General features: G+C 42.0%; 1 protein-coding gene, 1 long non-coding RNA gene and 1 other non-coding gene across 3 annotated transcripts; all 3 read right to left on the reverse strand.

Moving 5' to 3' along the window:
• Nucleotides 1–3,792: 3,792 nt before the first annotated feature.
• Nucleotides 3,793–9,600, reverse strand: LOC116683844 (uncharacterized). Its single transcript, XR_004330712.1, has 3 exons — nucleotides 9,517–9,600; nucleotides 5,133–5,134; nucleotides 3,793–3,803 (listed from the first exon to the last, which is right to left on the reverse strand). It is a non-coding gene; the product is annotated as an uncharacterized LOC116683844 (long non-coding RNA).
• On the reverse strand, nucleotides 4,757–4,828 carry trnad-guc (transfer RNA aspartic acid (anticodon GUC)). Its single transcript has one exon. It is a non-coding gene; the product is annotated as a tRNA-Asp (tRNA).
• A 300-nt stretch (nucleotides 9,601–9,900) lies between the features above and the next one.
• LOC116683843 (microfibril-associated glycoprotein 4-like) lies at nucleotides 9,901–19,107 on the reverse strand. The gene is made up of 7 exons (XM_032510003.1): nucleotides 19,090–19,107; nucleotides 18,434–18,524; nucleotides 18,109–18,261; nucleotides 16,954–16,992; nucleotides 15,514–15,610; nucleotides 12,327–12,491; nucleotides 9,901–10,302 (listed from the first exon to the last, which is right to left on the reverse strand). Exons 2-7 carry the CDS (start codon nucleotides 18,464–18,466, stop codon nucleotides 10,046–10,048), a joined length of 744 nt encoding a protein of 247 aa, XP_032365894.1. The 5' UTR covers nucleotides 18,467–18,524; nucleotides 19,090–19,107; the 3' UTR covers nucleotides 9,901–10,045.
• Between the last annotated feature and the right edge of the window lie 264 nt (nucleotides 19,108–19,371).

The raw sequence follows: 19,371 nt of genomic DNA on the forward strand, positions 1-19,371 counted from the left end.
GAAACCGGGGACATCTGGTCACCCTCCACAAGGACTTTAGCTTGTGCTACACTAACTGCTAACGATGCTAACGATGCTAGCGGGCTAACGATGCTAACAGCCGTTGGTATCATAACTTTTACCAACTGTATGGATGTAAAACAATACTAACACACACACACACATGTGTATGTTTTCCATATGTTTACATATGGAAATGAAAAAAAGTACACATAGTTTTCCATATATTTACATATGGAAATGGATGAATATATGATGTTTACCTTCTGTCCGGTTCAGTGAGTCAGCGTTATAAAGATAACTGATTCTCTTCATCATCACGGATAACGGTCGTTCTCCACGTCACCGCCGAAGGCCCGCCCCTCTGCCCTCACATCGAAAGCTGATTGGACGGGAAGTTAACAGCAACCAATAGAATTAAAGTAGGTCAACAGATTTAAAAACTGTATTTTTACTGTAACACTGAACACATTCAATAAATTATTTAACGGTTACAAAAAACACAACGGAAAAACTACAAAATAATATGTATATAGAGTATACATAATTAAATCAACCTGACGTGGTAGTAATAACAATAACTGAACTTTTCTTTCATAAACATTATTTTAATATTTAAAATCCTGAAAATGTAGAAAGTAAGTGTGTGTGTGTGTGGGGTGTGTGTGTGTGTGTGTGTGTGTGTGTGTGTGTATGTGTGTGTGTGTGTTTGTATGTGTTAATATCGTGAGTACATTTCTTGACTTATGATTGTATGAAATTATGGTTTAAGTAATGATAAATGTTTATATTAACTCAATGTTCACATCACTCCACTTTGAAAGTCTTTACACTGTTTTCCTGCCCCTTAAAGAATGTATTTCAAAATACTACTGCATACAGAACCACAGGGGATAGATTTCAGGTTGAAATATACACAAGTTATACTTTAAATATCAACATAGTATTAAAATTAAAAATGGGCGTGTACAGAGAGGGATAATAGGCTGATTCACATGTGCACACTTGTAGGTAATATGTGATTTATGAACAATATTACATAGATGAGCATGCACACGGTTTTAAAATCTGATTTATTTTTGGCTTTTGGGTGTATGTACACTTTCAGCAAGGATCCTAACTGCAGTTTTATAAATGAGACCCCAGATTATTTACATTGATTATGGTGGAGATATGCTGCTCTATACACGTTAAAAGTGGTGATTATTTACATGGATTATGGTGGAGATATGCTGGCTCTATACACGCTAAAAGTAGTGATTATTTACATGGAGTCTGGTGGAGATATGCTGCTCTACACACGCTACAAGTAGTGATTATTTACATGGAGTCTGGTGGAGATATGCTGCTCTATACACGCTAAAAGTAGTGATTATTTACATGGAGTCTGGTGGAGATATGCTGCTCTATACAAGCTAAAAGTAGTGATTATTTACATGGAGTCTGGTGGAGATATGCTGCTCTATACACGCTAAAAGTAGTGATTATTTACATGGAGTCTGGTGGAGTTATCTGCTCTATACACGCTAAAAGTAGTGATTATTTACATGACCTGAAGGCGGCGGCCTTCTGTCTTTTAGACTTTTAATCTGAAAAGCCCTGACTTAAGGTAAACCGGAAGTTTGGGGCTGGCGGCGGGATAGCTGTGTTTTGTTTGCTGCTGAGTTCCTAAGTGTTTTTTTCGGAGACAGAGCTCCAGGTGAACCTGCACGTGTTCAGGTAAATATCTTAATAAGTGCTCTGTTACACGGCAGCCAGAGTGCGTGCGAACAATAAGCGAATAGAAGCCCGAGCGGCGCATGCGTTAACACGCTAGGCTAGCTCCGTTGTTAGCTCCGCAATTAGTTTCTTGGCTAACTGCTAGCTCCGCTATTGCTTCATGACTAACTGCTAGCTCCTCTGCTAGCTCCGCAGTTACCTTCGTGGCTATAGCTTCTAGCTCTGCTGTTAGCCACGGAGCTAACGTCTAGCTCCGCTGTTAGCTTTGTGGATAACTACTAGCTCCGCCGTTAGCTTCGTGGCTAACTACTAGCTCCGCTATTAGCTTCGTGGCTAACTGCTAGCGTTAAAGTCTCATCTCTCTTCTAATTTGTGCTGTGTTTGTCTGATTTAACGTATCTTTCTTCCGTGTTTTTAGTCAGTTTGAGAGGAGTTTTTATATGCTAGCAGCCTCGGACTCGGCTTGTTTCTTAAAGCATTAATTCTTTTACTGTGAAATTCACTTCTACAGTACTTCTTTTTCATAAAGAAAATCCTGAATAGTCCAAATTTTACAAGAAACTGGAAAAAAATCATAATCAAGTATAAAGAGTACATAAAAAAAATCCAAAGTTTGTTATATTTAAGAGAGTGCACTATATGTGTGAATATGTGTGTCATTATGTTTTATGTTTGCCACTAAATGTTCCTTCGGGATGAATAAGTATATATCTATCTATAGTATCTATCTATCGTATCCACTATCTATCTACTATCTTCTATCTATCTATCTATCTATCTATATATATGTCTATCTATATCTATATATCTATCTATCTATAGTTATCTATCTATCTAAAAGTACATTCAACCAATACTACGTTTCCTCCAGTCATTATGAATGCAGAACTCTGAGTTAGTGCTGCTCAATTATGGCCAAAATGATAATCATCACGTACATCACGTACACTTATGAGCACCCTATGTTTGAACATGGTGTTTGTTAAGGACAATCCATGACTAACACAGAAGTCCAACAACAGACAACCACTCTGGTTCAGATCCGGCTGGCCGTTCCTCCGATCAAGCCTCTCCAAGTATCTCCACCATTGCCTACGTGTGCGTTGAAGTCCCCCAGCAGAACTATGGAGTACTGGAGCCCCATAGAGAACTCTATTCAAGGTCTCCAAGAAGGCAGAATATTCCAAACTCTTGTTTTGGTGCATATGCACAAACAACTGTCAAAGTTTTCCAATAAGTCCAGTAATGTGGAAAAAATAATGTTCCTTAATAAAATTGATGAGTGGTCCCTGTCCCACATACCCCCCGGCCATAGTTACACAAGCACACCCAACTTGTGCCATATTTTCCCAGCACATCCTCTGTTTCCCCAAGCACTCTTTACCTAATACCCAATAATACAATACACAAATCTATCAATCTTTATTTTAAAAAGAATGCTATCCCATTGTTAGTACACGTGAGTGTCCTAGTCTAAAGCCTCCTGTCCACTATCTTGTCGGGATCATTTGGATGCAGCCTGGGCCCTTCACCAGGCGAGGTCTCTGTTACTGAAGCTTCTAGTAATGAACCCATTTTCAAACCAATTCCTCTAAGTGGTTCAGTGCTTCACCAAAGCGTCATTTGCCCTTCACTATCAACACCTAGTTTCTTTACTTTGTAATGCCTTATGTCTACTGTAATGATGTAAATTGAGCCATAATTCCTTTTTATTTATACCTTTGCTTTTCCTACTGTGACATGTCAAAATGTCAAAAGGTGTATTGTTTGAAAGCCCATCTCTACACATCCATGTTCCACTCCCACAGGTGGTTTGACACATGCTAGTTGTCCCTTAAATTCACAATTGTAATTTATTGGTGTTTATCTGTGTTTAAAAAATACAGAAGAAATCGGTGAAGTTAACAGGAAAATGTTTGTTAATTTACAGATTTTGTTTTTTAGTGTGTCAAGTCCTGACCATTCCCTGACCAGGAATTGAACCCGGGCCACGGTGGTGAGAGCACCGAATCCTAGCCACTAGACCATCAGGGAGTCACATCTATCAAATTTATCTTTGTAGATGTGAGTTTCCTTTTCACTTACTGGAATGACTCATATTGTTTTAGGCGAGGAATGGTTCCTGGCTAGAGCTTCCGAAGGCAGGACATGACAGATTGCACTAAAATGTCAAAATTTGGACCTGAATCCAACAATAACATACTTGACACTCACATACATGGTTTTCAGGTTACAAATGTTGGTCAGGGGTTTAGTTACTGCTTGAAAAAAGGGAAAGGTCATGTTTTTTATTGCAAATTCCAGCACATTTCTAAAACTATTCTTTAAAATATGTTCATTTACCATTCAAAACAAAAGTACAATCATAAACAAATACTACTTAGATATTATTATGACTGAAAACTGTGAGATATATTCTGACAAAACTACTCTGGCAGATGTAGTAGTGTCAATGTTGCCTTGGTAAATAATTAGCAGCTGGTAGATAAATCTCCCCATCAGGAAATCAAACCCCAGTCTTCCATGTGACAGGCGGAGGCGGTCATCCAAAGTTTACGTAGTATAGTGGTTTCGCGTTGGAACAAGTTGCACTATTTGAAATATGCCTTTGAGATACAAGAACTTCTTCACTTGGGACAGCCACTGACTCCCAACTTGATGGGAGCAATCTTGCGCTTTCAGATTAGGAGGGGCTGACTTTCATCCCGACTGCTTGACACTGGACTTTAATCTGCCCCAGTGGGCACTATAGATTACTGCCTGATGAAGCCAACAGAACCACATCATCTGCAAAGAGCATTAAAGGAACTCTAAGGTGCCCAGACTTGACACTCTCCCACCTCCTGCTGCGCCTTGAGACGTGTTGTTCATGTCCAGGAGTTGTGCTCTTTCCATCGCTTGATGTGAATATTCACATTTAGGGGTCAGGAGTTCTCCTCCCATGTTGAACACAGCCTGAGCCAAGGCCCGCTTTCCCCTCATGAATAGTCCAACACGTTTGCTGGGACTTCCTCGAGTCCTAAGCTGGTAGAAAAATCTCCCCGTCGGGGAATCGAACCCCGATCTTCCACGTGACAGGCGGAGATACTGTCCATTATACTAACGAGGAACGGCCAAGCTCTATTTTTGGCACATCAATCAATAGGTGGCGCTATTCCATTATTTATGCCACAGTAAATACATGTAGGTAGTGCTGCACGATTATGGCCAAAATGATAATCGCGATTATTTTGATCAAAATTTTGATCGCGATTATTCTCACGATTATTTGTTGATTTTAACCAAAACAAATTTTATTGTCACATAGGCTATTTATAACTGCGAGAGGGAGTGTGATGGACGCTACTCACAGAGAGACGGCTGATCATTATGAACGGGTCGAACGGCGGATACACACGTCGTGTGTATTAAACGTCTGTATCTTCACTGCGCTGCATTTTTATCAACTATGATATTCTGGCCATGGGTCACATCTCTGGTCCTGGTCCAGGCTTCGGTCCAGCAGCTCCGTCTCCCACGCTGTTACTCTACCAACTGAAGTTAGTTGCATTCAAAAACTTCTTCTGTTCTTCGCCGTAGTGGCCGCGATAGCAGTTACCCGCGGAAACACTGGTACAAATACAGGTTTGCCCCCTCATACTTATTAATATACAGCTGTGTTAATGAAAAATTAAACTGTAGACATATATCAGAAGTGTGGACCGGCGGCCGCTGTGTGGCGGGGCGCGGAGAGTAAGAGGAGAGAGAGTAGGACGAGAGAGCGTAGAAAGATCCAACACAGGCACGGCTTTACAGACGAAATGGGTCATGTAACGCAAAATTAAACCATATCCATATAAACAGCATTGCAGCGGATGCGAGGACAGAACAGTGACAGACGCTACTAGCTAACAGACGCTGACTAGCACTGGTCACTGCTGTTGTCTGAAAAACACAAATGGGACAAAGTGTTGCGTTTACTGGTAAACTGGTAAACCTTGAGACTGACGTATTACCGACTGCTATCTGTTGAGTTTTCCTCCCGTTACTCTGTCCTCTGGGACTGTCTACATCTAGAAACTAAGCTGCACGGGGTGCAGTGAACTACTCTGACTGGCTCATGAGCAGACGGCTTTACGGAGCGGGAGATTGGCTTTGCAAAAAACCCGGAGCGCTCTATGAAATGATGCTTTATAAAAAATAATCGCTCGATCACGCAAATTTGATTGTGGGAAGTCCAAATCGTGATCGCGATTAAAATTCGATTAATTGTGCAGCCCTACATGTAGGTATATTTAGGTTTACTACATATTTATGGGGCGCCGTTTGTAAAGCGGCTCGTGCTGAAAATAACAACATTTGTCACATTTAGCTTTAATAATGTTTAAATAACTGGTATGAAATTTTGAGGGTCACTTTCTTGCACATTTACAACAATATTTGTCAACTTGGAAATATTTTAAATAGTTAAATCCAAATATTAAATGTTACACCTAAATGTTAAATGTTAAATCTATATGCTAAATCTAAATCTAAATGTTAAATCTAAATCTAAATGTTAAATCTAAATCTAAATGTTAAATCTAAATCTAAATCTAAATGTTAAATCTAAATATTAAATCTAAATCTAAATGTTAAATCTAAATCTAAATCTAAATGTTAAATCTAAATGTTAAATCTAAATCTAAATGTTAAATCTAATCTAAATCTAAATGTTAAATCTAAATATTAAATCTAAATCTAAATGTTAAATCTAAATCTAAATGTTAAATCTAAATCTAAATGTTAAATCTAAATATTAAATCTAAATCTAAATGTTAAATCTAAATCTAAATGTTAAATCTAAATCTAAATCTAAATGTTAAATCTAAATGTTCGGGTGAAACTAAATATTTAGCTAATATGCAAATTAATGTCGGTAACCGGAAGTACCAAAATAAAAGCTCGAGGAGGTCAGTGTATGTTATAGTGTCAAATAACGAATAAAAATCCTCTCATTGGGAGATATGGACTCTTGAACTTGGATAACCGTGAAAATAACTACCTAAAATAATAAACACAGTTGGGGAAAACTGTATTTGAAGAGTACTTTGAGTTTTTAGTGTCACTTTTATGAATGGTGTGGGAATTATAGCCACTATAGCCAGCCACGGGGGGGCTCACTTTGACTGGTCTGTCACGTTCGCTTGCATTAAGGTCAGCAAGAGCCTATCCCCGCCCGCCCCCGACAAGGCACTGACAAGACACTGCGAAATGTCCAACGAATCAGCGTTAGCCGAGAACATCGGCAGAGCCGTCCTGGTGGCTGAACAAACTTATTCAACAGCGACAGCGACAGCCTCAGGGCCACCGCAGGCCACCTCGGTAAGCATGTTTTCCAAATCACGGAGCTAGCAATGTTGTCAAGGCTAACTTAACTAAACTAGCTAACGGTAGCTAGCCAGTAGAGATTTGCTACTACCTTGACAACAAGACAATGCTAGCTCCGTGATTTGGAAAACATGCTTACCGAGGTGGCCTGCGGTGGCCTTGAGGCTGTCGCTGTCGCTGTTGAATAAGTTTGTTCAGCCACCGGGACGGCTCTGCCGATGTTCTCGGCTAACGCTGATTCGTTGGACATTTCGCAGTGTCTTGTCAGTGTCTTGTCGGGGGCGGGCGGGGATAGGCTCTTGCTGACCTTAATGCAAGCGAACGTGACAGACCAGTCAAAGTGAGCCCCCCCCGTGGCTGGCTATAGTGGCTATAATTCCCACACCATTCATAAAAGTGACACTAAAAACTCAAAGTACTCTTCAAATACAGTTTTCCCCAACTGTGTTTATTATTTTAGGTAGTTATTTTCACGGTTTTCCAAGTTCAAGAGTCCATATCTCCCAATGAGAGGATTTTTATTCGTTATTTGACACTATAAACATACACTGACCTCCTCGAGCTTTTATTTTGGTACTTCCGGTTACCGACATTAATTTGCATATTAGCTAAATATTTAGTTTCACCCAAAACATTTAGATTTAACATTTAGATTTAGATTTAGATTTAACATTTAGATTTAGATTTAACTTTTAGATTTAGATTTAATATTTAGATTTAACATTTAGATTTAGATTTAGATTTAACATTTAGATTTAGATTTAACATTTAGATTTAAATTTAATATTTAGATTTAACATTTAGATTTAGATTTAGATTTAACATTTAGATTTAGTTTTAATATTTAGATTTAACATTTAGATTTAGATTTAGATTTAACATTTAGATTTAGATTTAATATTTAGATTTAACATTTAGATTTAGATTTAGATTTAACATTTAGATTTAGATTTAACATTTAGATTTAGATTTAACATTTAGATTTAGATTTAGCATATAGATTTAACATTTAACATTTAGGTGTAACATTTAATATTTGGATTTAACTATTTAAAATATTTCCAAGTTGACAAATATTGTTGTAAATGTGCAAGAAAGTGACCCTCAAAATTTCATACCAGTTATTTAAACATTATTTAAAGCTAAATGTGACAAAATGTTGCTGTTATTTTCAGCACGAGCTGCTTTACAAACGGCGCCCCATAGACATTACACCAGCTACGTTGTAAGCGCAATCCCCGCGAAATTCAAGGTCAAAATGACAGCAGCGGTGTCCCCCAATATCACAGCGGTGAGGAACTCCTCTAAAAAAGAACTAATAGCAAGAGGGAGGTCTACGCCAGCCTTAGATGGACTACTGCAGCAAAAGGGACAAAAACTCGTCCGATCGTTTTGAGAGAGAGAGAGAGAAAATATATGTCACCTTGAGTATTTGTCTGAAATCTTAACTTTGCGGGAGCACAACTGTCATTGCGGTCTTCAAATTAGCTGGTTTTAGAAGTCCCAAGGTCCGGGTATAAATGGAGGGGGGTTCAGGCTTTTGCGGTTGCTGCCCAGAGACCAGGAACAAGTTACCCCCCGATATTCGCACTTACAGATGTGGCTCTTTTTAGGTCCAAACTCAAAACATATCTGTTGAGTCATGCTTTTAATACGGAGCAGTGGTGGGACAGTTTCATTCAGGCAAAAACTAATCCAGAGCGAAAAAAAACAAGAAGAGGGAATCCAAAAAACAAGAGCAGAACCAGAAACTTGAGACCACTCAAGGGAAAACACAAGACAGGAACTAAAACTAGACATAGTTACCGTCTTGTCTAGTTGTAGTTCCCATCTTGCCTAGTTGTACTTTCCGTCTTGTCTAGTTGTACTTTCCGTCTTGGTGAACAGGAGTCTTGATGGTACGACGTGGAAGATGGTTCTGGTTCTGGTATCGGCGCACGCTTAGTGAACTATGGCATTTTATCACATTTTTTACTCTGACTTTTTATATTTCGACATGCTGTAATAGGACTTTAAAAAATATAAATTCTGACACACTATACTATGACTTTTTCACTTAAATAAAAAGTCATAGTACAGCAAAAAAAGTTATAAAAAGTCAGTCATAAAAATGATATTGAAAATAAAAAACTAAAACGAAATACAGACATGAAGTTTTTTCATATAAGTTTCTCCCTCTTTTTAGTATTTTATATTTTCAAATTATTATTTTAACATGTTAACTTTGCTTTTTTGAATTATTTTCTTTTAAATTGTAATTATTATAAGTTTTCTTCTCAGGAGACAAAGTGAAGACATCAGATGATATTAATGCTCAGCTTATTATTTATTGTCTCATCAAGCAGATACAGATTCACACCTCCATACACATATATATATCTACATAAGAGTTTCACACCTCCACCAAACATCACCTGGCTGGCCGGAACTGCAAAGATCTGTTTCTACTTTTCATTTTAGACCCATGTTATCATCCATGCAGTGACCACCCCTGACCAGACTATATATGTGTTTCCATTTAAAGATCATGGGTTTTTCATCTGGAGACACATCGGACCCTAACCCTACTTCCTGCTGCAGACGCCCAGCTGGAGTCACATCAGACCCTAACCCTACTTCCTGCTGCAGACTCCCAGCTGGAGACACATCAGACTCTAACCCTACTTCCTGCTGCAGACGCCCAGCTGGAGACACATTGGACCCTAACCCTACTTCCTGCTGCAGACGCCCAGCTGGAGACACATTGGACCCTAACCCTACTTCCTGCTGCAGATGCCCAGCTGGAACCACATCAGACTTTTGCTGCGACTGCTCTAACCATCACAGACGGAAACAAGATTTACCATCAGCTGGCTTTCTTGTTCTGGGTCCAGTTTCAGGAAAAGAAAACCTGTTGTTGATTAAATGCTTAATGAAAGAAAGAGAAAGAGATGAGAAGAGATGAGGTGATGTTCTGCTGGACGTTGGTCCTGGAGACCTACAGCACGGGACGGACCATCATGCTGATGAACTTCAGGGAGTAGTCATAACCTTTCCAGGTGGACCAATCCACTCCAACAGCATAGATAGTCCCGTCAGCCCCCCAGCGATAGACACCGTTGGGATTTGCATGGTAACAGGCGTTGTACCAGAACCCACCCAGGTGTGATCTGGCACAGTTCACGGAAGCGGCATCCTGGTCTTTGTCGAAGGTGGAGAACTTCATTCCGTTGTGATGACCAGTCAGGGAGTCTCCTACAGAAACACAACAAGTGTATAATCACAACATTATGAGAAAACATAGACACCCGTTTGATTACATGGACTCATGCATTAGTCTCAGTTCTTAGACCAATTCTACTCTCCTTATATATGTGTCCTCTAGGCAATAGTTTTAGGAAACGCTCAATTAACTTTCACTGTTATGAAGCCACCAGACGCTCGTCAGCGAGTGCCTGGTGGCTGGGTTTGCCACGGAGCCCGGCCAGGCACAGCCCGAAGAAGCGACGTGGCACTTCTCCCTCCAGCCCATGGGCCCACCACCTGTGGGAGGAACCAAAGGGGTCGGGTGCGCTGCTACATGGGTTGCAGCGAAGGTCAGGGGCTTTGACGGACCAGACCTGGGCGGCAGAGGCTGGCTCTGGGGATGTGGGTGAGTACACACATGGGTGATGATGGAGATACTTGGAGAGGTGTGATTGGGAGGACCGGGTCCCTGATCTAAACCAGAGTGGTTGTCTGTTGGTGGACTTCTGTGCTAGTCATGGATTGTCCATAACAAACAGCATGTTCAAACATAGGGTGCTCATAAGTGTGTGTGGTACCAGAGCACCCTAGGCCAAAGGTCAATGGTCGATTTTATAATCGTTTCATCTGATCTGAGGCCGTATGTTTTGGACACTCGGGGGAAGAGAGGGGCAGAGCCGTCAACTGATCACCATCTGGTGGTGAGTTGGGTCAGGGGGTGGGGTAAGACTCTGGACAGACCTGGTAAGCCCAAACGGGTAGTGCGGGTAAATTGGGAAGGTCTGGAGGAGGCCCGTGTCCGAGGGACTTTCAACTCACACCTCCGGCGGAGATTTTTGTGCATCCCTGTGGAGGCTGGGGGCATTGAACCTGAGTGGACAATATTCAAAGTTTCCATTGCTGAAGCTGCGGCGGTGAGCTGTGGTCTAAGGGTCTTAGGTGCCTCAAGGGGCGGTAACTTTCAAACACCCTGGTGGACACCGGTAGTCAGGGAAGCCGTCCGACTGAAGGAGTCTTTCCGGGATATATCTGGTAAGGATGACTTCTGGGCGCCTCCCTAGGGAGGTGGTCCAGGCACGTCCAGCTGGGAGGAGGCCTCAGGGAAGACCCAGGACTAGGTGGAGAGATTATATCTCCAACCTGGCCTGGGAACGCCCCGGGATCCCCTAGTCGGAGCTGGTTGATGTGGCTCGGGAAAGGGAAGTTTGGGGTCCCCTGCTGGAGCTGTTGCCCCCGCGACCCGAAACCGGATAAGCGGATGAAGATGGATGGATGTTATGAAGATGACACCATTATATCTAAGGGAGAGGCAGGATGGATGAAACAGTCCAGTTTTCTTTGAGTGTAATGATAATAGACAGACATCCTTCTGTCAGAACATAGAGCATGATAACCTCCTCCTATCAGACCATAGAGCATGTTATAGAGAGGTCTAGACCTGCTCTATCTGTAAATTATAGAGTGGTCTAGACCTGTTTTATCTGTAAATTATAGAGTGGCCTAGACCTGTTTTATCTGTAAATTATAGAGTGGTCTAGACCTGCTCTAGCTGTAAATTATAGAGTGGTCTAGACCTGTTTTATTAGTAAATTATGGAGTGGTCTAGACCTGCTCTAGCTGTAAATTATAGAGTGGTCTAGACCTGTTTTATCAGTAAATTATGGAGTGGTCTAGACCAGCTCTATCTGTAAAGTGTCTCAACATACTTTTGTTATAATTAAATATTATCAATAAAATAAACTTGAATTGATTTGAAAGTGGCCTCAGACGTTCAGGGAGCTGAAGTCTACACAGATAACCCCCCCCCCCCCCCCCCAAGACTAAAGACACAGCTCTTCTGACCCTGATGAAGATACCCCTCCTGACTAAAGACACATCTCTTCTGACCCTGATGAAGACACCCCTCCAGACTAAAGACACATCTCTTCTGACCCTGATGAAGATACCCCCGCAGACTAAAGACACATGTCTTCTGACTGCACCTTAGACCCGACTATGTCATCTTTAAAGACTAGATGATGTGGAGACGTCACCTGCTCCTCCGTTGATGAAGCCAGACACCGTCAGTATGAACCCATCACATGGCCCCACGGAGAAGGACGTGTACCGAGCGAACGCTCTGTTTCCCTGGAAGTCCTCCATCTGGACCAGCAGCTCGGACGGGCGGTTCAGAGTCAGCTGGTAGAGATTCTCAAGACCTAGACACACAGAGACACACACACACACAGAGACACAGACACACACACACACAGTTACACACACACACAGACACACACACACACACACAGCACATGATATAAATGAACAGCAGTTTTGTGTATTCCTGACCTTTAGTACTAGATGATCAGTGAGTTTTGTGTATTCCTGGCCTTTAGTACTAGATGATCAGTGAGTTTAGTGTATTCCTGACCTTTAGTACTTGATGATCAGTGAGTTTTGTGTATTCCTGACCTTTAGTACTAGATGATCAGTGAGTTTTGTGTATTCCTGACCTTTAGTACTTGATGATCAGTGAGTTTTGTGTATTCCTGACCTTTAGTACTAGATGAACAGTAGTTTTGTGTATTCCTGACCTTTAGTACTAGATGAACAGTAGTTTCATGTATTCCTGACCTTTAGTACTAGATGAACAGTAGTTTTGTGTATTCCTGACCTATAGTACTAGATGAACAGTAGTTTCATGTATTCCTGACCTTTAGTACTAGTTGAACAGTAGTTTCATGTATTCCTGACCTTTAGTACTAGATGAACAGTAGTTTCATGTATTCCTGACCTTTAGTACTAGATGATCAGGGAGTTTTGTGTATTCCTGGCCTTTAGTACTAGATGATCAGTGAGTTTTGTGTATTCCTGGCCTTTAGTACTAGATGATCAGTGAGTTTTGTGTATTCCTGGCCTTTAGTACTAGATGAACAGTAGTTTTGTGTATTCCTGACCTTTAGTACTAGATGAACAGTAGTTTCATGTATTCCTGACCTTTAGTACTAGATGAACAGTAGTTTTGTGTATTCCTGACCTTTAGTACTAGATGAACAGTAGTTTTGTGTATTCCTGACCTTTAGTACTAGATGAACAGTAGTTTCATGTATTCCTGACCTTTAGTACTAGATGAACAGTAGTTTTGTGTATTCCTGACCTATAGTACTAGATGAACAGTAGTTTCATGTATTCCTGACCTTTAGTACTAGTTGAACAGTAGTTTCATGTATTCCTGACCTTTAGTACTAGATGAACAGTAGTTTCATGTATTCCTGACCTTTAGTATTAGATGATCAGGGAGTTTTGTGTATTCCTGGCCTTTAGTACTAGATGATTAGTGAGTTTTGTGTATTCCTGGCCTTTAGTACTAGATGATCAGTGAGTTTTGTGTATTCCTGGCCTTTAGTACTAGATGATCAGTGAGTTTAGTGTTTTCCTGACCTGTAGTACTAGATGATCAGTGAGTTTTGTGTATTCCTGACCTTTAGTACTAGATGAACAGTAGTTTTGTGTATTCCTGACCTTTAGTACTAGATGAACAGTAGTTTCATGTATTCCTGACCTTTAGTACTAGATGAACAGTAGTTTTGTGTATTCCTGACCTATAGTACTAGTTGAACAGTAGTTTCATGTATTCCTGACCTTTAGTACTAGATGAACATTAGTTTCATGTATTCCTGACCTTTAGTACTAGATGATCAGGGAGTTTTGTGTATTCCTGACCTTTAGTACTAGATGATCAGTGAGTTTTGTGTATTCCTGGCCTTTAGTACTAGATGATCAGTGAGTTTAGTGTATTCCTGACCTTTAGTACTAGATGATTAGTGAGTTTTGTGTATTCCTGACCTTTAGTACTAGATGAACAGTAGTTTTGTGTATTCCTGACCTTTAGTATTAGATGTACAGTAGTACATGTGTCAAAGGTGGATTTTGGACAAATAATGTAAATGCATGAGAATTGCTGTAATGATTTGTTAATGGACTTATGGCATGTGTTTTTAGGATTTTAGCGCTTGCATGTTTTTATTCTGTTTGTTGCATGCGTAAGTTTTATTTACAGCTTTTTTATTGCATGAATTGTTTGTGTTTTTACCTTTTGACAAGACTGTAGCTCCTCCCTTTTTTACTCAGACTTAACGAGCTTGGGAAAAGACAAGTGGAGACACCTGAGCTTAATGGGGAGCAGGTGTGTTTGAGTGGGGCAGTGAAAAGGAAAGCAGGGATGCAGCAGAGGGGGGAAAAACACGGGGCAGACAGAGGCGGCAGAGCAGAGGAGCTACGCAGCAGAGCAGAGCAGAGCAGAGCAGAGCAGAGCAGAGCAGAGCAGAGCAGAGGAGAGGAGAGAAGAGAGAAGAAGAAGAGAAGAAGATGTGACGCTGAGGAGTGGCTGAAGCGCTGGGCCGGCTCATGCGGCGACAAAGCTCGGGCCGCGCCCAGGCGGAGGTGGCGGGGCAATGCCGAGAACGGAGCAAGTGAACCGGAGGCCAAAGGAACAAAAAAGGATAAATGAAAGCAGAGGGGACGCTGAGGAGCAGGAGCAGAAGAGTGGTGACAGAGCGGAGCAGAGCAGAAACAGAGCCCAAACGGACACGGAGGACAGTGGAAGCCGAAACGAGCAGACGGGCTGGAGAAGTGCCGGTGGGACAAGCCGTCCGAAGTGCGGGTGAACGTGTGGTGGTCCAGACCGGATTACGTCCATAGAGCCTGAAGCAACGGGGGACTGCAGCCACCCAAACAAGGAGTTCAACGCGAGTATACAGATGAGTGGAGGAAAGTCTTCCAGCTGTCCTCGGAGAGTGTGTGGGCAAAGAACTGCTTTGTGACTTGTTTGACTGAGAGCTCTCTTTGTTCTCCCCCAGTGTCAGCCAGGTGGAAACGTAACACGCAACGCGGACAAGTGAAAGGAAGAGCCTAGGCTTTCCGGGGCGGGATCAGCTGTTCTTAGGATAATCACAACTACGGACTTTAAAGAACACTGGGGACTAGTGACAATGACATTACTCTTAACTATTTAGCTTTTATTACATGAATCTTTTAACTTTTATATTTGTGTCTTTTGCTTAGCTGTTTTGCTAATTTTAACTTGTGTTTTAGAATAAAGTCACATTTTTGTAAGTTGCTTGGGTTTTTACTCCATATTTTGTCAGTGGAATTATTGCTGGTATTTTAGTTTTGTTTTTTAACACTCCCCCGTTCCTCAGTGGGGGTGTGACACATGTATATTGAGGTGTACTTCCTCACCGAGCCAGTACTCCCCAGCAGCGTTCCCAAAGCCAGTCTTGTACTGGTCCCAGCCCCGGTAGAAGTTCACTGAGCCGTCCATCCTGGTCTGGAACACCTGGAACACAAAGGTACCAACGCTGCACTGTCATCTCACTTTACTGGGAATACTTGGTTTCTTTTCACAGTCTGATAAAATAACACATCAAATCTCATCCCTCATATATACATATATATTTACATATTTAACAGGGGTATGTCTGACTGCACCATGTGGACTAGACGAGATCCGGGGGACAACCAGCCGAAATAGGTTTCTTCAGGAGGGGGGCCGGCGTCTCCCTTAAAGAATGGATGAGAAGCTCAGTCATTGGAGTGGGGGGTTTGGAGTAGAGCCGCTGCTCCTTCACGTCGAAAGAAGCCAGTTGAGGTGATTCAGGCATCTGGTGAGGATGGCTCCTGGGTGCTCCCCTAGGGAGGTGGTCAAGGCACGTCCAGCTGGGAGGAGGTCTCGGGGAAGACCCAGGACTAGGTGGAGGGTCCAGCTGGGAGAAGGCTTTGGGGAAGACCCAGGACTAGGTGGAGGGTCCAGCTGGGAGGAGGCCTTGGGGAATACCCAGGACTAGGTGGAGGGTCAAGCTGGGAGGAGGCCTCGGAGAAGACACAGGGCTAGGTGGAGGGTCCAGCGGGGAGGAGGCCTCGGGGAAGACCCAGGACTAGGTGGAGGGAAAATATATCTAACCTGGCCTGGGAACGCCTCGGGATCCCCTAGTTGGAGCTGGTTGATGTGGCTCGGGAAAGGGAAGTTTGGGGTCCCCTGCTGGAGCTGGTCCACCGCAACCCGATACTGGATAAGAGGATGATGGATGGATGGTTGGATGGACTTATAGCTCCATGTCAATCAGTGTGTAGTGTGTGATGAAATGCATTTTCATGTTCTTCTCAAGTCGTTCTGCATTAGGAGGCTTTCCAAGAAGGCAGAAAGACATGGTCCAGGTCCAGGAGGGGGGGAGGGGGGAATCTTACTGAGTGCAAACAAGTTCACCATGTCTTTGAAAAAGGTGACAATATTGCAGTACAGTATTGCAGGTTATAGTTGTTAACTGAAGCTACCAATTGAACCTTTGACTATGTGTGGACTAGACACAGTGAAGACATTGCAGTAGACACGTCCACCTCTGCTATAGTCCAAACTGAGTGGAACCTTTGGCCTCTTGCAGTGGTTGTGGTCTTCTTGACTAAGCCTGTGTCTTTTAATCATCGGGGTATGGTTCTGGTCTTCTTGACTAAGCCTGTGTCTTTTATTCATCGGGGTATGGTTTTGCAGGTTAATGTGTCTGAAAGTATGAACCACATACTTCAAGTCCCCCAACTATGAGAGTAGTACTCCCTGTGTACCTGAAGTATTTGAGCGATTGGAAAGAACCTCAGAACCAAAACTGACGCTTAGTAAAAACTCACCGTCCACCGTCCTCCGACAGAGTCCATGTCGCAGTACACCTACACACAAACACACAACCATTAGCAAATGGCTTTCAAACACAATATATACAATATAATCACACAGGCTGGAACAAGTACTCTGATTACTATTACAACTAAGACTACTTCTATCTGGTGATCAGCATCAGTCCGAACTTATTTCTGTCAGACATGATCTCAATGGCCCTCATTTATGAAACGTGTATACAACGGGGGGGGGGGGAGGACTACACACGACAGAAAAAAGGTGTGCACCATTTTTTAGGCTGTGTGTGTCTGCACACCATCGCACAGGACAGGGTGCCAAGGATGTAGTGATAGAACCGCTGATTCGATGCCCAGAGAGCAGGGTCCAGCACAGCCCCGACTGGAGGAAACAATCCTAACCCTAACCCGGGGTGGAGGAAACACGCTCTCCCTCACAGCTGTTGCTTGGCTCTGACTCACGAAAAAAACGAGTAAAATAAAAAAACATATACTCCGCTACTGTGTGTTCATTTAAATACTGGGCCGCCTATCTGTAGGACTAAGAATTTGCAGTATAATCCTTTATATTACTATTAGGAGTATAATCCTGTATATTACTATTAGGAGTATACATACGTCACGGATGTCTAAATTAAATAATCTTCAGATGGAGTCCGATTTAATACGGCGACCTTGTTGACCCCATCAGTGCATCATCTGCTTCTTAGCCGGATGAGGTCTGTCCAGGTCGTAAATAGTAGGGACGAGGCCTCAGTACCCAGAATATATCGGGGGTGATAAGTACGATGGTTTCATCATCATACCTATTCTAAATTAGGGGACCGATGGGGGCCACTGTCTCACACTATCATCATACCTATTCTACATTAAGGGGGACCAATGGGAGCCACTATCTCACACTACCATCATACCTATTCTACACTAGGGGACCAATGGGGGCCACTGTCTCACACTATCATCATACCTATTCTACATTAGGGGACCAATGGGGCCTTTGTCTCACACTATCATCATACCTATTCTACATTAAGGGGGACCAATGGGGGCCACTGTCTCACACTATCATCATACCTATTCTACATTAGGGGACCAATGGGGGCCACCGTCTCACACTATCATCATCGTCCCAGAGAGGAGGAGGTCTACCTGGACAGGAGATGTGGAGCTGATGGGGTAGATGGTGTACACTTTGGTTCGGTTGCTCTGAAATTTATAAATGTCGCTGCAGTCCTTGGGCAGGACGGGGGGGTAGCAGCTGGTCAGCATTGGCGCCAGGAGCAGGACCACGGCTGGAAGCAGCTGAAACATGGAGGAAGATATAAAAGCTTCTGGATGTTTGAACACTTAGACCTGCAGATTTAAAGGAACTTAATGGGAAAGAGTACTAGAATATGATGAAGTATTTGTGTAAACGTAGGCCTGTAAATGTACTCGGGGGGGGGTCCCAAAAACACAACGTTTCCAGGTTTACCTTCATTGTGGGAGTTGTGCTGGAGTGAAGCATTAGAAGCTCTGAGGTCTGGATCTCTGAGAAGCTCTGAGGTCTGGATCTCTGAGGAGCTCTTCAGACGACAAAGAGGAAGCAAAACCTCAGTGGTCAGCACGTTGTTTTAGAGCAGATCCAAAACGGGACAGTTCATATTCATTCATGTTAAATCATAAATACCAAAGGGATTTGATAATGACTATGACACCAGAGGACATACACAATCAATTATTATATAAAATACACAATCAGTTATTATATAAAATACACAATCAGTTACTATATAAAATACGCAATCAGTTATTATGTAAATACGCAATCAGTTATTATATAAAATACACAATCAGTTATTATATAAAATACACAATCAGTTATTATATAAAATACGCAATCAGTTAGGCCTATTATATAAAATACGCAATCAGTTATTATATAAAACACACAATCAGTTATTATGTAAAATATACAATAAGTTATCATATTGAATAAATGAAATATTCAGTCTGTCAGCATTGAAACAGCCATAGCTTGTTAATAGTGATAGTATTGCATTTTGTGTCTTTAATTTAGGACTAAAAACATAAAATCCCAAATTCTTATTAATATTAAGTAATTCTAATGTCTGCTAGCGGGACACTCACCTGTCTGGACTCACCTGCTCATCAAAGAGTGTCACTCCGTCACAACCTCACTCATTATGTATGTAGAGAGCCCTGTGATGTCACACCTATCCGACCAATCACAGACACCTTCATCACGCTGTGTTTAACTCTTTCCACCTGTACTGGGTTGTCTCCTTTGTCCTGCTGAATGTCCAGAGTATATCAGAGTATATCGTAGTATATCATAGTATATCATAGAATATCAGAGTATATCGTAGTATATCATAGTATATATATACACATATACATGTACATGGACTG

Source organism: Etheostoma spectabile, unplaced genomic scaffold (genome assembly GCF_008692095.1).
Source record: "Etheostoma spectabile isolate EspeVRDwgs_2016 unplaced genomic scaffold, UIUC_Espe_1.0 scaffold00019135, whole genome shotgun sequence".
Taxonomy (NCBI): Eukaryota; Metazoa; Chordata; class Actinopteri; order Perciformes; family Percidae; genus Etheostoma; species Etheostoma spectabile.

Bases quoted from the DNA above. Each gene is read 5' to 3' on its own strand.
- LOC116683843 (XM_032510003.1), bottom strand. From the start codon at position 18,466: ATGCTTCACTCCAGCACAACTCCCACAATGAAG. The intron at 18,262-18,433 runs GTAAACCTGGAA...TCCATGTTTCAG, and splicing joins GCACAACTCCCACAATGAAG to CTGCTTCCAGCCGTGGTCCT. The intron at 10,303-12,326 runs GTGACGTCTCCA...GTGTTTCTGTAG, and splicing joins CTTCATCAACGGAGGAGCAG to GAGACTCCCTGACTGGTCAT.